Genomic DNA, 17754 nt, shown 5'->3' with positions numbered 1-17754 from the left:
TGCTTCATACTACTGTACAACATAGTCTGAAGTTCAGCACAGAGCGTTTCAAAGCTTCCAAGATGGCCTGTAAGCTTTAAATTTAAATGCACTGCTGTTCTGAGCCCTCCTCTTCTGCTGTGTTTTTCATTTTTTAAATGAGTACCACCTGCTGCTCAACCTGTTGACTCCTACTCGCATAACAGCAGTGGACAGAAACAGGCTCAAATTAGCATTTTCTAAAATTTGGTTATATTTTTTGTGTTGTATTTGGATGGAACCCTCACAACTAATGGTGAGAAGATTAGAGAACCAAAAGTCATTAGTGACAGAGGTGGGATGAAGTTACAACCAACAGAAAACTGTTCAGAGGAGTTTGAAAGCAAAGCTGAACAGATGTAAAATACCAGACATGACTCATTTGAACACATTTCTTATATCTTAATTATCCAGCAGCATCTGCTGTTAGTGTCCATCGAGATTCATTTACAGCCTGTCTCTACTAATTAGTTTAATTACAGACAATTTTTTCTGTTTTGATGTTTTTAAACCATTTCAGATTCAGAAAATGTATGTTGATCCCAAGCTGGCAAGGAATTGCAGCTCACCCACATCCACATCACACATCCAACATTACAGATAAACCTACAGATGTCAGTGAAGGACAGCTAAATGGGTTAAATAAGAAAAAATATAGCAGGTATAAATGAAAGAAACATAATGGTTGTGATCCCAGTCTCTAAACCTTTTTTGATTTCAGTCAGGAACACTCTCATTATACATTTAACCATTTTATTGCAAAATGGATATACAGTTTTACTTGGTGGGGAGAAGGCTTTGCTCCAAAGATGCACCCTGGGTTAGTCAAGCATGCTTTGACTTTTCAGGGAGCACATGACTAGAAACCCCCATATGGACTGATACATTTATGAAAATGTGTGTTAATTACATTAGGGTTAGTTCAAAAGCAGTTTATCTACAGTACCATGAATCTGAATACGAGGGTGCATCGAGCTTTCTGCTATAAAGGAGGAGGCTGGGGTGGAGGAGGTTACGCTTTGCCAGCAGCATGGTGCATTGGCATTAGTGCAAGCAGGGGTTAGCAAGAAGCACATCATATTTAAATTCACCTCTCTGTTGAGAGACATAGGTATGACTGGCTGTGACAGCTGGGCGTCTGCTGATCACAGCTGTGTGTATGACTACCATGTCCTGCATGAACTAACACTAAGCTTCATTTAAGCATCAATTTCATTTTTATCTGGAGAGATCCAATATAACTTATGATATTCCTGTAATGTTTAACAGTTCAAAAGATTTGAAGTGCGTTTCAACTTAATTTCTCACCCAGACCTGTTTGCCAAGGCTGCTTCTTACGAGGTCTGACATAAATATCTGCAGACTAAGTATCCCTGTATCCACACCAGAAAAATCAGTTTTGAAGCTCTATTTCCTTGGATGTGCAAGACCTAAATAATTGTGTAGCTTTACATCAACCAGGCAGTGCCCTTTCCTCCAGACTTGTTTTCGTCACTTTGGTATTTAAGAAAGATTAAAACTATTTCTGTTGGTTATTTCAAAAGATGTTTAGCATCAAACTTCTGCTTAAAATACAATGAGGTGACATTATTACATAAGTCCAGCACAAAAACACTAACTGGTCATCATTATGTTTCCTCAGACTCTACAAAGAAGCTAAAGGATGTGCTGCAGGAGTTCCATGGAGACGGAGTGTTGGCTAAATACAATCCAGAGGAGGTATGCTCAGTTTATACTGTATTATATAAACTCAGAGTTTATAGCCTATTAAATCCAGAAGGGGAAAAACTCTTCTGTCTGCTTCTATACACAAATAAGAAACAATATCTAGTTAAATTACAACACTAATCACTGTGTTTTGCAGTAGAGTATTTTACACATTCTTCATTCTAACTTAAAAGACCATTTTTATACACTGTTACAGAAACTCTAAGAAGATATGCATCCATAAATTTAATTTTACTCAGCTCTTCTTACTTAAACACATTTTAGTTGTTTTCTTTGAATCTTGACTTAATTATCTCATTACGTTTGAATAAAAGCGCTGATTTTCCTATGATAGTTCAAGTTTAAAAAAAATCAAATTAACTTGTTATCAAGGGAAATTCAGTGTTGCAGTCTTAGGATATGGAGATAAATACACCATGAATTTAAAAAAATTCAACAGTTTTTTTTATCATGTGACAAAATTAAAATAACATGCATGGATGTATTTATGCTTTTATACATTCTAATCAGCATGAAAAATTTAGACGGTAATACTATCTTATTAACTCGATCTTATGATATATAATTTTTGGATCACGCTTAGAAGTCGTGATGATTTTTAAAGGGTTTAATAATCTTCATTTCCCCTAATTTACATAAAATATATATTTTCTGACTCAATCTAACAATTGCACGTGCAAAAAAATACAGATATAGTACAGATATGTACAGATATGTAAATTTTAGCTGAACTTCTGCTCAATAACCAGTGTTTTTAAACTGTTTCTATCATCTGTGCATGCATGACTATTTTCTGGATTCAGGTCATGATAGATTTAATTTAGAGTACCAACCATCCTCCTTCCAATCTGCACAGGTAAACCTTTGAAACCCTCAGTGCAGTGAGGATAAATAAAGTGGTTTAGTTATTGTTAATCCGTTTACTAAAGCTTAAGCATTTATCACAATTTTAATACTGTAGGGTCTCAAATCTTAGCAGTTGTGCACTCATTAAGCATCTTCACCTTACACATCTCAATTGGCGTCATATTTTAAGATTTAAAACAAAACAAATAAGGGCCTAAATTGTTATTAGCTCTACTTTTAAATTGGTGCTGCTCTGCGGAGTTGTTCTGCTTCCTCCTGGAGCCCATGTGTGCCAGTAAAAACAGCTGCCAGTGCAGCAAACAAACTTAACTTATTGAGAGTCTCACAGTGAGATAAATAAGTTAGTGGCATCTTTTTTAAGGCACTCATCAGGTAAAATTTGCTGACTTAATAATAGTAGTTGTTTTATTCTTTGTATTTTTTTTATGCCCCTGGCTATCGCCAAACTCAAAGGCATAGGCTTTTTGTAGGTCCATTTATCCATGTAGGGTGTTCTTGAAAAGAAAAGATCTCAACAAGCCTTTTAGTGATTTTCTTCAAACTGTATACCAAGGTCACCTCTGACTTAGGACGTAAGACTCAAGATAATTAGTTGGCTGTGAACACAATATCCCTTAAAGCAATGTCTTCAAACTTCCCACAAATGTCCACTCTAACTCCAATGATCAAGGTCATTAAGCCTGAACATGATATCTTAAGAACATTTTGAGGAATTTCTTCAGTCTAAACACAAATGACCACTTTGACTGCAGAATGAATTGGCTGGATTTTAGAGGTCAAAGGTCATAACTCTCCATAACTATCCCTTCACATCTAGCCTGGCCCAGCTCTGGAAAACCTTACATCGACACTGTTTGGGAAAGGGCAGAGCCTTTGAAAAACAACTTGGAGGTTGTTGGATGAATGTTCTGTCTATCATATCTTTATGGGCCAATCAGAGCAACAAAATACATGACGTAGCCACTACCAAGCTACACCCCTACTGAAGGAGTAAACTCCATAGAGAACTGCATAATGTGAACAGTGGGGACTGTAGACATGTCAGTACACGACTTGTTGTTTTTGAAAAGAAAACAACTCAGTGCTGTTCTTTGTTGTTCTTTCAGCAAAGAAATGTCATCATGTTCTGATAGAACTGGCACTTTAGCAGCATCCACACTAATGTCTTCCGCCATATCTGCACCGGTCTCTTGTCGCTGCTTGCTTACGTAACAACTCCATCGTGCCCGAAAGTACTGCCCCTCATTGCTGATTGGTTCTGTCACTTTCTAACTGGGCCCAAACGGTTCAGACGGGAGCTTTGCAAGATGGATTCACCAGTGAGAAACACGGAAAAGGGCGTATCCATCTGCTTTGCAAGGTTACTTCACATCAGGAGTGACTTGATTTTAAATAAATTCTTTAGATTCTAAAAACATTTGTGCTGTGAAAGTCTGCAGTGTGTTTTTTATGCATTCCTCTGGTAAACTGAGATTTAGAGCTTAAGGTAAGATGAGATTTCTGTCTCTGTCTCCTTCGGTCCATGTGTAAAGGTTCCTTTACGCATAGGTAGGGGATGAGTGCTGTTTTATTTTACTATTTAATTTACTGCGCTGCTTCTTCTTACCAGCCAAGTTGGCTGGGAGGAGGGACCGACTTTTCATTCATTCTTCTAATTAAATTTTGTTACTTATAATGTTAAGGACAGACTCTAGTTCGCTAAGAGGTGGGCTCATCTCTTTGTGATTAGCCGCATGTCTGAGGTAAGAGCAGACTTTGGTGTTAGATGTATTACTTGAATGAGGTCCTCCCTCTTTTACCAGGCTACATGATATCAGATTAAAGACTAAAATAACTTCTCACCTGCTACAAACAAAAATATCATATGGAAAGGAGAGAAGAGGAGAAGCCTGCCTCAAAACTCTTCTACCATCTGCAACAATGAGTGTTTTGATTGGTCAGATGTGTGGTTGTTGTTGCAAAACTTTTGTGAATATGGTTTGAAAAAAATTTCAGCCGCAAATTTGCATGGCAAAATTATGCTACTTCTGTCAAAGCTTGCATTGAGTTGCTACATGCTTGAAAAAAAATAATTTGCACGAAAAACAAAATAAACTTGTTTAGTGTGAAAGGGCCTTCACTTTGAGAGAAATTAATTTGATTCTGGAAGTCTGAGGACACAAGTCAGGCTCACTGAGCCTCATGTTCATCCCTCAGTGTTAAGCAGCAAAATATCAGGAACACTGTAAAGGATTTTCTTCCAATTTGGCACAAATGTCCAATCAGACCCTAGGATAAACTGTTTACATTTTGAGCCCATGAGTCAAAGGTCAGTGTCCTTTAGTCATATGTTCATCTATTGCTTATAAACTTGAAAGCTCTGGAATGCTTTAAGTGATTTCCTTTTCTTTATATTTTTCATAAATGTCCACTTTGACACCAGGATTAACTTATTTGATTTTATGGTTGTCGATCAAGTGGGAAGTTCATAAGCTGGATTTTATTTCTTGCTTTGGAACAAGAGAGCTGTGAGGGATTTGGCCAAAATTTTGCACAAATGTCCACTCTGACTTTGGGATGTAGTGATTAGCTTTTGGAAGTCAGTGGTAAAAGTGCAGCCATCCTTCTAGCAATCATGTAGCTTGCAAAGTTGTATCCAAAAACCACCAGGTGGCATCTTAAGTTCTATCTTGAAAAAAAATTTTTTTTTTTAACCTGTCAGTTAAGAAGAAGCTTTATTATCATTGCACTGCTAAGACAATACAACGGAATCTCGTTGGAAGCAGTCAGTAAAGCAGCAGATGAAATAACATTAAATAACAGAATAGAAAATAATATATACTGTTAAAAATGTGTACAGTCATAGTTAAAGCTTGTTAAACCAGTCAGTGTGGCTTATGGAAGTGCAATGAGATATTTTTGAGAAGAAGCTGGACAAATACACTTGGTCAAATTTGAGTTTTTGAAACCAATGTCAGTCTAATATATCTGTGATCATGTTGATTTCCTTCTTTTTTTTCTCAATGCTGCTGGTTTAGAAGCAGGAAATCCTCAACCAGGTAACCGTTACCTCATGTTCATCTCTTTTTACCTTGTTTTTGGTGTGTATTTTATGCTGTTAACATTATTTCTCCCTGAATAATCTATCCTTCTTTATTGCTGTTGAGGCACTAGAAATCCGTTTAAATAAAATAGAAGCCTTTCTGGAGGACTGACTACCATTTACAAGGACGGATTACTCATAACAAATGTCTTCCTTGAGGTGTGTTTATGAGCAAAATTTGTCCCAGATTCAGCAGAACAAGCAATCTCAAGGATGGACAGAGATGTAATGCTACATTTCAGGAAGTACAGGGAAGATGGTATTGAAGCAGAAACAAATGCATGATTCTGAATGTGAAAACAAAAGCTGCCAAACACACAAAACCTCTCTGAAACAAATATTCACCGCCTACAGCCAAAACAGCACTTTGGGCACCTTTCCGAGTGCAGAAATCAGAAACGTGAACCCTGCAATATTTTGATATATTCACAGATTTTCCTCCAAAAGAAAACATACCAATATTGTCCTCTCAATAATAGCATCTATAGTCCCTTGAGGCTGTGGAGGCGACAACTGCAGCTCACTGTTTCAAACTTTAACACTTCCTCCTGTTATGATTTCTGTTTTTAGGAGATCGACTTTGAGGGCTTCAAGGTGTTCATGCAGACGTTCCTGGAGAGCGAACTCCCTGAGGAGTTCTGTCAGCACCTCTTCATGTCGTTTAGCAACAAGGGACCCAAACCAAGTCCATCGTCATCTGACAAACCCAGAGTGTCTGGTGAGTGTAGAGGAAATCTTTACCCTAACAACCCCCTCTAGTTGTAAACACAGCTTGTTTTCTGCTTTGTCGCTACTGATCGGGTAAGAAACCACCCCACCCTTTGTTGTGTGCAGCAATTTGTCACTTCCTCTGAAACAAATTGCTTTCCCTTTTTTTTTTGGTTGCTTGCTCCTGCAGAATTTTAAGATGAGCTTTTTCTCCCCAAATTTCTCTTTGCTGTGTAAAAGTATCCTCATTTCTGTTTCTGTTTAATGCGTCTGATAAAAACAGATTTCCTGCCAAGTCCACCCCGGTGGCATAAAATGTAAATTGTAGTGTAGAGGCTGCCAATTGTCTTGGCAGTGCTTTTGTTTGTTTACAACATTTATACTAACATCTCATCCTTGTGTTGTAATGGGCTACAGAGATTTAAATGGCTCGCATAACACATCGGAGTAGTGTTGGTTGATTCATATTTTCTTCACTCTGGCAGTCATATCTGTGATAAGTGTTGTTCCACTACCAGAATTTTACACTTTGTTATAATAGTAAAGTCAAATGATATCGATGCCTATTTTGAGACCATGGCAGTTTAAGTGCAAGGTACCCATTTTTGAGTAACTCTTGGGCTGTCATCGTTAACGTGTTAATCGTGATTTGATTAAGGTACAAAAGTGATGCATCAATAGTTCTTAATCCTTAGATCACATGCTGTTTTGTCATTTTTGGCACATTCAGGTTACCACAGAGTGGCTCTAAAGTGTCTCCCTGCTTCCACAGTGATGGGAAATAAGGACACTGCCGCTCCTTTGAATCTCTTGTTCTCTAGACAAAAAAAATCACAGACAGCTAATCAAGGTTATGATAGTTTGGAGTTTTTCATAAGTTTTTATTTTTATTTTGTTTTCACCTTTTGTTTTACGTTTCAGTTTAGATTTGATTAGTGTCTCTTGCTGGTTTGTTAGTTTAGTTTAGTTTTTATTTTGTAAAAATGCTTCATTTTAGTTCAGTTTTTATTAGTTTTAGTGTTAGTTTTAGTTTTTTCTGCAATATTGGATACTTGTCAGGGGTGAGACCCTAAAGGGCTCATCACTTTGCATTTCGTTTATTCAATTTTGATGTTTGTATACAACTTAAGACCAAAAATTACCATTGTAAGAATTATTCTCTTATCAAATCAGGAGATTTTACTCTCTCCAGTCTTGGGCATACATGTCAGCCATTATGCAAGCGTCAAAGACTAAAACTAAGGAGATTTGATTTTAGTTAGTTTTCTAAATGCAGAATTTAGTTTTAGTTAGTTTTAATTTGTTTTGAAAGCTTAGTTTTTATTTAGTTTCAATGTTTTTTACATTTTAGTTTTAGTTATTTAGTTAGTTTTAGTTAACTATAATCACCTTGCAGCTAACTTAACAAATTAAAAGCAATCTGCGCCTTATGACATCAAAATTTTCTGTAGTTTTCTCTTTGCATGAGCTCTTTTCTTAACCTTTTCTGTCCATAGCAAGTTCTATTTGCCATGCTTAAGCTGATGCTAAGCATTGCAAACCATGGCAACCATGGCTAACCTTTGATCTACCAGATGTTCCTTATTCTCTACAAAAAATGAAGTATGTTGTCATCTGAATAGGCAGTACCCTTTGCCGAAGATGGTACAAAGAAAGAGAAAAAGAGAAAGAAACTGAACATGACCTTTTTAAATGTGAAGATTCTATCCCATTCACAGTAGACATCAGTGAGTCATTTTGTACATGCGTTCCTGCCTATCTGTTAATGCATAATAATAAACGTTTTTGACAGAATAAGCACTACAAGGTGTCTCCTGCTTCTTAGTCATGGGTTCAGACTGCATTGTTGAACTGCATTACTCTTAAATGATAAATCTAAATGTCACCTTACTAGAGCACATCTTCTGGCGTTCATTTGATCCCCAAATCAAGACGCTGGTTGTAATTAGTTCACATTGCCAATACAGAATGAAACATTTTGCTTTAAAATGAAAAAATAATTGAATTTAAACATGCTTGTAAAAAAAGCTCAATGGTGTTTTGTGCCCTTAATTTTGCCTGGAAGGCACCTGCGACCTGGAAAACACAAACACCTTCCTATCACGGGAAGTCATGAACTTAACCTCTCATCAGATCACCAGTCACCATTATATCAAGTGCGCTTGCCACTTCCCCATACAACTATGCTATCCTAGCTTGTGTGCTAGCTTCTATATTGAGAAAAACTTGTTCATTAGGTAGGCATCTATAGGTGCCTTTTAGGATGCTTACTAACTTAATATTTAGAGCTTAGCTGATTTCTTCTACCCCTTTAAGTTTCTCTTTATTTGCTAAGGAGATTCAACTGGGCTGTTTTTTGTTTACTTGTTTGTTTTAATCTATGACATTACTCAGATTTGCTTTAAAGTAGCCAATATTAACAAACTTCTGCTAAATATAGAAGCTAGCAAACAAGCTAGCATAGCATAGTTGATTGCACCTGATTGAAAGGCAGCTGGAAGCTAGGACATGCCTTCGTGGCGAAGTTGAGGGCACAAAACACCATTGAGTGGTAAAAATCTGGTTACTAGGGGTGTAACGGTATTTGTATTCGTCCTGTACTGTCACGGTATCGTGCATGCAGTAATACGACGAATACGTCTTAGTGAGTATTAAAAAAAAGTGGAGTTCTTACTTCAATCCATGTGGCGGCAATGAGCCTAAAAGCTAAATTTTAGTGTTTAAAGAATGGGTCTAAATATGTCAATATATCAATAAAAAATAACCTAGTTATTTAGAAATGTATTTATTTATTTATTAATATTTTTAATCATTGAAGAACTTTTGGAGGGAGGTCGCAGCATTGTTTAAAATTTAGATGTAATTGATTCAGCCTATTTGTTTTAATACAATTTGATTGAAAAATTAAGATTGAATTTTATTTATTTGTTTCAATTACCTTACCGAAAACGTACCAAACTGAAATTTTTCTGTACGGTTACACCACTACTGGTCAACATGAATAGCTTTCAGACTTAAAAAATTAATTGCAATTGAAAAGTTCTTCATTTGACAGGCCTTGTATGAATGAGAATAAATTGTACTCATAGCTACCTTTAGCGTATTTTGACATCATTCTTTGAAATGTGCATAAATGTGACATAAACAGTAGTGTGCAGGACTTTCAGCATATGTGGGCCAAAAACTGAAGCTGCAGTAAGGCTGCAGTAGATGTGGTGAGTAAGCTGCCTGAGGGCACCATCAGACGAAAGGAGGATTAACACAATCCTGGTCGTGCTCAGGATGTCCTTGCATATTACCAGGGGCATGGGAAAGTAATTTGTTGAAGGAATAACAAAGTCTACACCTTTGGGGCGGACTAAAGGGTGGATGTGGCAAGTAAGCACGACCTAGGGTACCGTCTGGGCAGGTTTTAGTGTTGCCATGAACCCATGGTTGTGCTGTGGAGGTCCTAAGTGCCCAAAAACAGCCGACGGTCTACAGGTAAACTGCCATAGGTGAAAAGACCGACAGAAAGAGTCGCCAGTCCTTTTATCATTATACCTAAATGCTGTTTGATTTTCCCACTCTGAACATAAGATCAGAGGAAAATGGATGCTGTGAATGCTCTAATTTTGCAAGCTTTGCAAAATTTCACTAATCTATAGTTTATATTTAACACCAGTCATATTTCATTGTTTTTGCTGGTTTTTATGTCAACTTTTAAAAGTTTATTTATACGCCACCAGCTTGTCTGACAGAGACGTTTTTCTCTGTGCAGTGACAATACCACATCTGAAAGATGAAAATAATCATGGACCTAACCTGTTGTCATTTGCTGCTGTGTAGACTGTCACACTTCTTCCTCCTCATCATCTCCCCAACCACACGTGCATAAGGCATCTCGTGCCTGCATATCATCAATGAACAGATGCATGTGTGGCAGCCATAATGCTTTAGCAAGTATATCCCTGATCTTATATAGTAACTGATTGTCTTTGGAGTTAGTACAAGGACATTTCATGCTATAAAGAATTTGCATCCTGTTGTACAATTTCAGAACAATGGCATTAATATAAAAACAAGTCCTACAGTATTACTGTTATCCATAAAAATTGCTTGTATGTATACAGTAGAAGATGTTAAGGTTTGAACCAGACCCTTTTTTATTTTGCTTTTAGTGAGCTAGACACCACCCACCGCTGATCGATCTGTCTGTATGACTCATGTCAGGCATCCTGACCCAGCAGGTTGTTGGGCTAACATGAGAGGCGGTGTGGAGGATGTTTTGACCTTTCCTCTGCGTCTCCCCGCAGGGCTGAAGCTGATCAAAAGCAACTCGACCCCTCTGAAGAACCCCGCACTGCCCAGACCTCTGGATACAGTGCAGCTGAAGGACATCGTGTGTTACCTCTCACTGCTTGAGGGCGGGCGGCCTGAGGACAAGCTGGAGTGTGAGTGTCGCCAAATACCATGAGTGTTTGGTTTCTGTGCTTGTACCCAACAGACAGCCAGGGTTTGATAATACACCATGCTCCGTCATAGAGTTGCATTAAAAACATTTAAAAAACAGGATTAATCCTCAGTGGATGTTGAGCAGTTTTTCTGACTTAAGCTGGAAGATGAAAACAAAGGTTTACAGGGGGAAAAGCTAATACTATTTATCAGTTCTCCTTCTCAGTGTGGAAAAATGCCACATTATGCAGCACTTAGTGTCAGATCTTTCAATATTTAAACAGCAACATTAGCCTTAAGCTGCAAAGGTAATCCAATCTATTCTTATTAAAGGGCTTCTTCTTACTCTCTTGCTTCAAGAAAAAACAGAATCAGACTAAAATCTGCTTCTTTAGCCAGCTATACAAACACAAGTATTCAGTCAACATTATACATTAAGGTACACTAAATTGTGGATTGCAGGGACCTATTCATTTATTTTCATAACACTTGTTTAAGTTCTATTCTGTAAATCTTCTCTCTTATGATCTGCATGGATTATAACTTGTTTCTTTTCATAATCAGGAGGGAGAGAGATCATTGATAAGCGATCTACACTGACTTTTAATGAGAGAAAGAGAGCAGAGTACTGTGTTGAGCTTATTCACAAACCGTCTCACAAACGTAGGTGCATTCAGCACTGCCTCCAGCCTTTCTTAGATTGCTTTGTCAGTTTTTATGGAGTGTCAGTAAGAAATGTTACTCCAGGTATAACTCTAGACCTGACTCTCAGCACAGGCAGTGGCAGTCACTGTGGAGCAAATCAGTGAAGGAAAAATGATCATAAATCCTTGAGAAGTTGTTTGAAATTTGCCCTGGTGAAAGCTGAGTCCTTCTCCTTCACATGTAGCTCTGTCTCTCTGTCCCACATGGATTATTCTTTTACATACAATAACATGATGCACACACAAGTCCACTTACACTAGCTTGAAAGTCTGAGTAGTAAGGTTGGGTAATGACACAGTGTCCCCAGGGTACTTAAAAACAGCTATGGTATTGCTTTAGTTTTCATCATGAAAAAAGGAGCTGTAATATGTGCCCATTTTGTAATAATAATATTTGTATTCATTCATTTCAATGCTGATGATACGCAGCTGTATTGACCCTGACAAATCATAGCTTCCAACCCCTTTGGCTCTCTCCTGGACTGTCTCAGAGACATTAAAGTCTAGTTGGTGTTTAATTTTCTGAAGATTAACAAAAGTAAGACAGAAGTCATTGTTGTTGGACCCCGTAGAGGCTGTACCAGCTCCAGTGCAGATCTGTTCATTCTCAAGGAGTCAAATACAGCTGTAAAAGTCTGCTTTTACCATCTTTGTCTTTTATCCAAGGTCAAATCAGAGGCAGAGGAAGTGGGCAAGTCTCTGTCTCTAGTAACATACTTTTGTTCTTTTTGTGTTTTGTTTGGGCTGCTTCTTCCTCTACTTTGTTGGTTGTTTAGAAGTGTTTAGGTAACAGTTACAAGCTTACAGCCACCTAGACTGGCAGGTACTGCTGTCATCTGTTATTGCTGTTTTTCTCCATTCAGACCACAGACCGTAGGAAAAATTCAGATGCATTCTTCGTTGGACTATTTGCACCAAACCACGAGCCCAGAACCATGATTGTTTGGGATGAATAAGTACCATTACACCCCTACCTCCCATTACTAGATCCTGTTTGATAATAGTTTTTGATTTTTATTTCCTAAATAACTTACAAGAGGAGAAGGAAAAGAGTGCACATGCACCATTGTGCACAGAAGGAGAGGAAAAAAGAGACAAAACTTGATTTGATCATCTGCCCTGTTTAAACTCAGTTTACCAGAGAAGTATGAATACAATACTTCAACTATAAAGCACTTCCAGTGCCACTTAATAAACATCTGTATTGTTTATTTTTCTAGATTCAAAGCATTTTCTGAAAGGAGCACATTTAGCTCCTCAGGCATGCCTCTACAGGCCCACGCGTGCTTGGTCAAGTCTGTTTCCTGTATAATGTGGTTATTAAACACCTGGCATGGTACCAAATACTGCAGGGAAATCTGGGAAGACTTCCTGATTTGATCAGCCAGGACTTCCCTCATCATAGCTGCATAACTCTAACTTATTTATCGGTTTCTTTAAGAAGAAACTGCAGTTTAGGTTTTACATTGCGTATGATGAGTCATTGAAATTTGAGGAAAGGAAAATCAGTTTTCTCCTTGTTCAGTCAGGAACACTCACGTCATACATTTAACCATTTTATTGCAAAATAGATATACAATTTTACTTGGCAGAGAAGGCTTTGCTCAAAAGAATCTGTCTGGTTTAGTCAAGCAGCATGCTTTGACTTTCCAGGGAGCGCATAGCTAGAAACCCATATATAGATAGAGACATTTATGACAATGCACATTAAATACAATAAAATTAGTTCAAAAGCAATTGATCCATAGTAGCATGAATCTGAATATGAGGGTGCAGCGCTTTGTGCTATAAAGGAGGAGGCTAGGGTGGAGAGGGTTGAGGTTTGTCAGCAGCAGCAGCATGGTGCATCAGCCCCAAGCTAACCCCAAGCAGGGGTTAGCAAGAAGCACATCATGTTTAAATGGACCACTGTGTTGAGAGGAAGAGCTGTGATTGGCAGTGGGAGCTGGGATCCGATCACAGCTGGACGTATGACCACTGTGTTCTGCATGATCTGACACTGACCTTCATTTGTTTAAAGGGGGTGAACTGCACAAGTGGGTGGGCCCAGAACTTTAAGGCCCAGCCATTACACAGCTTCTTGACGGTGTGACCCACCCAGCTGTACCTCTACGTCTGATTCTAGTCTTATGTAGTTAGTTTGAGACAGTGTTCTTAATAAGGTAGCCACATTGGACTCAGAAGCCCCCTTCAGTAACCAAACGGCTGACATAAGTCAGACTTCAACCCATATTTTTAACTACAGCTCAGTGAGACATCTCTACTTTGAAATTTGAATATTAAAACTGTTTTTACTGATATGAAAAAACAAACACAAAAAATCTCTGACTGAATATTAACAGGGACCTCCTAATTTTACACTCCATCTTTCATTAGTCTGACCTCTTCTTTTTTGCTTCCAAAGCATGGTCATGTTCCAAAACAAATTAGATAAATGAATCCACTTGTGTGAAACACAAAAACAAGAGTTTTGTCCAGCTACAGAGTCCAAATAACGGCTAATGTGAATCATTATCTCTGAAAGCACCTGCAAAACCCTTCTTTATCACATGAAGAGATGCTTGGAGCTCAAATGCTCCACGTCTAGAGCATGTGACTAGAAAGGACACAAATAAATTAAACATCATTAAACACCATTCCTCTTTGTTCTTTAATCCTACAAACAAGCATTAGAATTAAAGTTCATGCCACACAATTACTGTGACTTTTTCAGGCTCTGGAAGAAACAAGACTTTAGTTTGTTTACATACAGTTAGATCATTTACTTTTTTCTGTAAGTCTGACCCAAGCTGACCCAAAATGACTCTAAATTCAATTTCTTGAAATCAGATTAAATCAAACCAGACTGGACAAGGTATTCTGTGCATACTCCACTGTTTCCATCCTGGGCTTTATGTCAGAAGTTGAACAGTATGATTGCTAATCATAGCAGGAATTATGTTGTCATTTTCAGGTAATTACTGTAATCTGGCGGATAACATGCATTGCTTTTGTTCCAGATTTAAAGTGAAGAGAATGTAACAGAGCTGTGAAAGTTACCCATATTTTCATTGTTCAACATGCAATTTATGACTTACTGTCTTTTTACCAACTTGTTCCTTTCTTTTAGAAAGTTCCACAGAAACTTGCTATGGTGGCTAATGAGGAACTGCAGCAGGCAAACAACATGCATTAGGATAAATGAGCAGTAAAATGATGAATGCTGCAAACTAAAAAAGCACATGCAAATGTCCAAAACAAATGCAAGGACTGTAAAATGCAGACATTTGAACAAATGTGCAACAAAAGACTAAAACATACGTAACAGACATGGTTTTGTTTGTGTCTGCATACTGTTTGATGTTAATGCAGTTGTTTAAGCTTTTTGTGAACCTTGCAAAACCAATGAATTTGCTAATTCGGTGTCTGTTATCAAATAGATCCGTCTTGCACAGCTTCAAGCTGAAATTCTTGTTATGATCAGAAAATGACCTGACCAATCAGCATTATTGGGGAGAAGGAGGTGGGAACTACAGGCTTAGTTAAAGCAGGGGTGATAGTATTTCGGCACCTTGCTGGATTTCCGGCGTGGCAGCATTTGACTGCTGTGAAAAAAAACTACTTTTGTGAGCTTGTTTATGCGGGACAGCCTGACGTCAAGTCCTGAGTCAATAAAGATAACTGACATTGTCCATTAACCACACTAGGTTTACTAGCCAATCAGAAGTACATCAGGGATGGGAGCGCAGATGGTCGAGTGGTTTTAGGCGCTACCCATGTACACAGGCGGCCTGGGTTCGAATCTGGCCTGTGGCCCTTTACCGCATGTCTCTCCCCACTCTCTCTCCTGTTTCCAAGTCTATTCACTGTCCTTCCTCTATCAAATAAAGACATGAAAAGGTCCAAAAATAAATCTTAAAAAAAAAAAAAGTACATCGGGGATCACACTAGGCTTACTAGCCAATCAGAAGTACAGCGGAGGCGGGTCTTGCAGAAGACAAAGCTTAGGTTGATTTCCTGCTCTGCCGTTCATTGAACCTACCGCCGATGAATCCCTGCCGGCGTTGCCAACTTAGCGGCTTTGTCGACTTTTCAGACCTCTCTAGCGACTCTTTTCAAAAAAGCGACTAGCGACAAATCTAGCCACTCTTTCTGGTGTTACTGGAGACTTTTGGAGACCCTGACATGAAAGCACACATCGTTGTTGCTCTGTGGGTGCTGGCGTGCAGCCCCTCCCCGTCCAACAGCACTCACAGGTAGCCCAATCCTTGCACAGCGTTCCCCTCAGCTGCAGTCGTAGCAGGAGATGCTCACGCCTCCATGTCCACACTGCAAATTAACCACGCTGTGAAGGCCCCATGACTGTTTTTTCTGTTGTCTTTTTTTGGTCAATTTAAAATTGTTAATGAAGACTTTATATATAAATATATATATATAAACATATTATAAGTGGTATGGTCAGAAATGTTAATGTTTCACTGGGATTTGGTGTAGGCTTTTAAGTGGACCATAAGGTTTAAAACTAAACCAAACATAAGAAAACTAACTTTCTAAGAAAAATAGAACAGTAAATAGAATAATAAACTAAAATTAAAAATTAAAGTAACTCTGCCAGAGTATCTCTAGAGTCATTTTTGCCTTTCCCAAGCCCAGATAAAGGAGGAGGGATGGAATTGTGACGTTATAAAAACAAGAATCAACAGAAGCACTTTCATTTGTAGTTCTACACATATTAAAGTTCTTTTAACTCACTTTTTTCTCTCTCTCATGACATTTTTCCTCTCTCCTGCAGCGTCCATTACAATTAAATGCATTCTGCTGATTATGCAAATTAGGCGGTTACGTCATTTAGGGACCATTAACTTTTACTATATTGCAGTCAGATTCAGTACTTTTGTCGCTATTGGCCTTCCTGTGTATATGTCCCCCACCTGGGAAAAAGTTCAGGCTCAGGATTTTTTTTCACTATCAGCCATGTTAAAGCGATCATAAGCCTGTAAACAGTGGGGGCAGGTTAAGAAATCAGCGTGGATGCAGCTACAGAGGTAGTTCTGTCAGAATTCAACAGCAAGCCCGTGTTATGCAGTTTACTCCTCTACTAGGTGTTCTGTTGCTCTGATAATAAATGTGACAGAATTTGTGACCAGTCAACGTTTAAGTTATTTTAAATGCTCTGTCCTCCACAAACACCTGTTGCCGGTATGAATGTGATATTCTAGTGGTTCTCAAAGGGTTTTGTGTCAGGACCCATTACCACCTCCTTAATGATGAATCACAACACAAATTTCTTTTATTTTTCAATCATAACCAAATGTTTTTAGTGAAAAATGTGGCTTTAAATGGATTTACTGGAACAAAGACATGTGGACATTTCCTTAAAAATAAAAACACATCACAGACTTTTAGGATTTTTTTTTTTTTTTTGCCTCAACTTTTATACTTTTTTCCATACTATAATTTTTCCAGGCATATATCCACGACCCACTGAAAATGTCTATGTGACCCACTTTTGGGTCCTGACCAATCACCTGAGAACCAGTGTTATGATATAATTGTTCCTTTTTGATAAAAAGTTGTCATTTTTTTAAGTGACCATCCAGATATATCTTCTTATTTCTGTCTTATTATCTGTGTGCAACTGTCTTTAGCTCTGTTTTAGAATTAAACTTCCTCTTTGATTTTTTTGTTTTTCTAGCACATCTAGCAGTTTTTATTGAAAGATAAAGCTTGTATTTTAATTTATTGTCAACTGAGTTAAGTCCTTTGAAGATTTTATTCTCTGTATTTTCTTGATCTTAATTCATAAGAAATGATCTTTGCTGAAGTTTTTCAAAGGCATGTTTGTTGCCTCGTGTTCACAGTTTCTTGACACATCTTCTCACATCTCTTAATTGCATTTTTCACATCATTTATTCACAAGGTTAGGCAGCTTAATTGGACATGAGGGTTTTTTTCTTGTGTCATTGTAATTCTCATCCATCTGCTGAATTATTGATCAGGCCCACACTCATTAAATGAAGGGATGACTAAATAATTCAGCTAATGCTGCCTGCGTGTGAGTACATCATGGATTTAACATAGATGTTCTGTTGAGCTCTGTGTCGCCTTCATGTACGCTGTTGTTTTCTCAGAAGTGGAGAGCTCCCTCTGCTGGTCAGTAAGAACTGCTCTGATCATCAGAACTGCTTCTATGCTGATGTTTGTCTTTAGACATGGATCATCTCACACAAACAA

The 17754-nt window shown here is 38.0% G+C and overlaps 1 protein-coding gene across 1 annotated transcript in view; it reads left to right on the top strand.

Annotated features, from left to right (window-relative positions):
- dgkb (diacylglycerol kinase, beta) overlaps nucleotides 1-17754 on the top strand; it is a 119774-nt gene that overhangs the window by 20278 nt on the left and 81742 nt on the right. Inside the window, exons 4-7 of the mRNA XM_041793564.1 lie at nucleotides 1661-1737; nucleotides 5631-5651; nucleotides 6266-6413; nucleotides 10699-10836. Coding sequence (XP_041649498.1) covers nucleotides 1661-1737; nucleotides 5631-5651; nucleotides 6266-6413; nucleotides 10699-10836 — 384 coding nt within the window. The remainder of the gene's footprint in view (nucleotides 1-1660; nucleotides 1738-5630; nucleotides 5652-6265; nucleotides 6414-10698; nucleotides 10837-17754) is intronic.

This window comes from Cheilinus undulatus, linkage group 8 (genome assembly GCF_018320785.1).
Source record: "Cheilinus undulatus linkage group 8, ASM1832078v1, whole genome shotgun sequence".
Lineage (NCBI taxonomy): Eukaryota > Metazoa > Chordata > Actinopteri > Labriformes > Labridae > Cheilinus > Cheilinus undulatus.
Note: the sequence above shows the minus strand (reverse complement) of the source record. Positions and strands in the feature narration are given on the sequence as shown.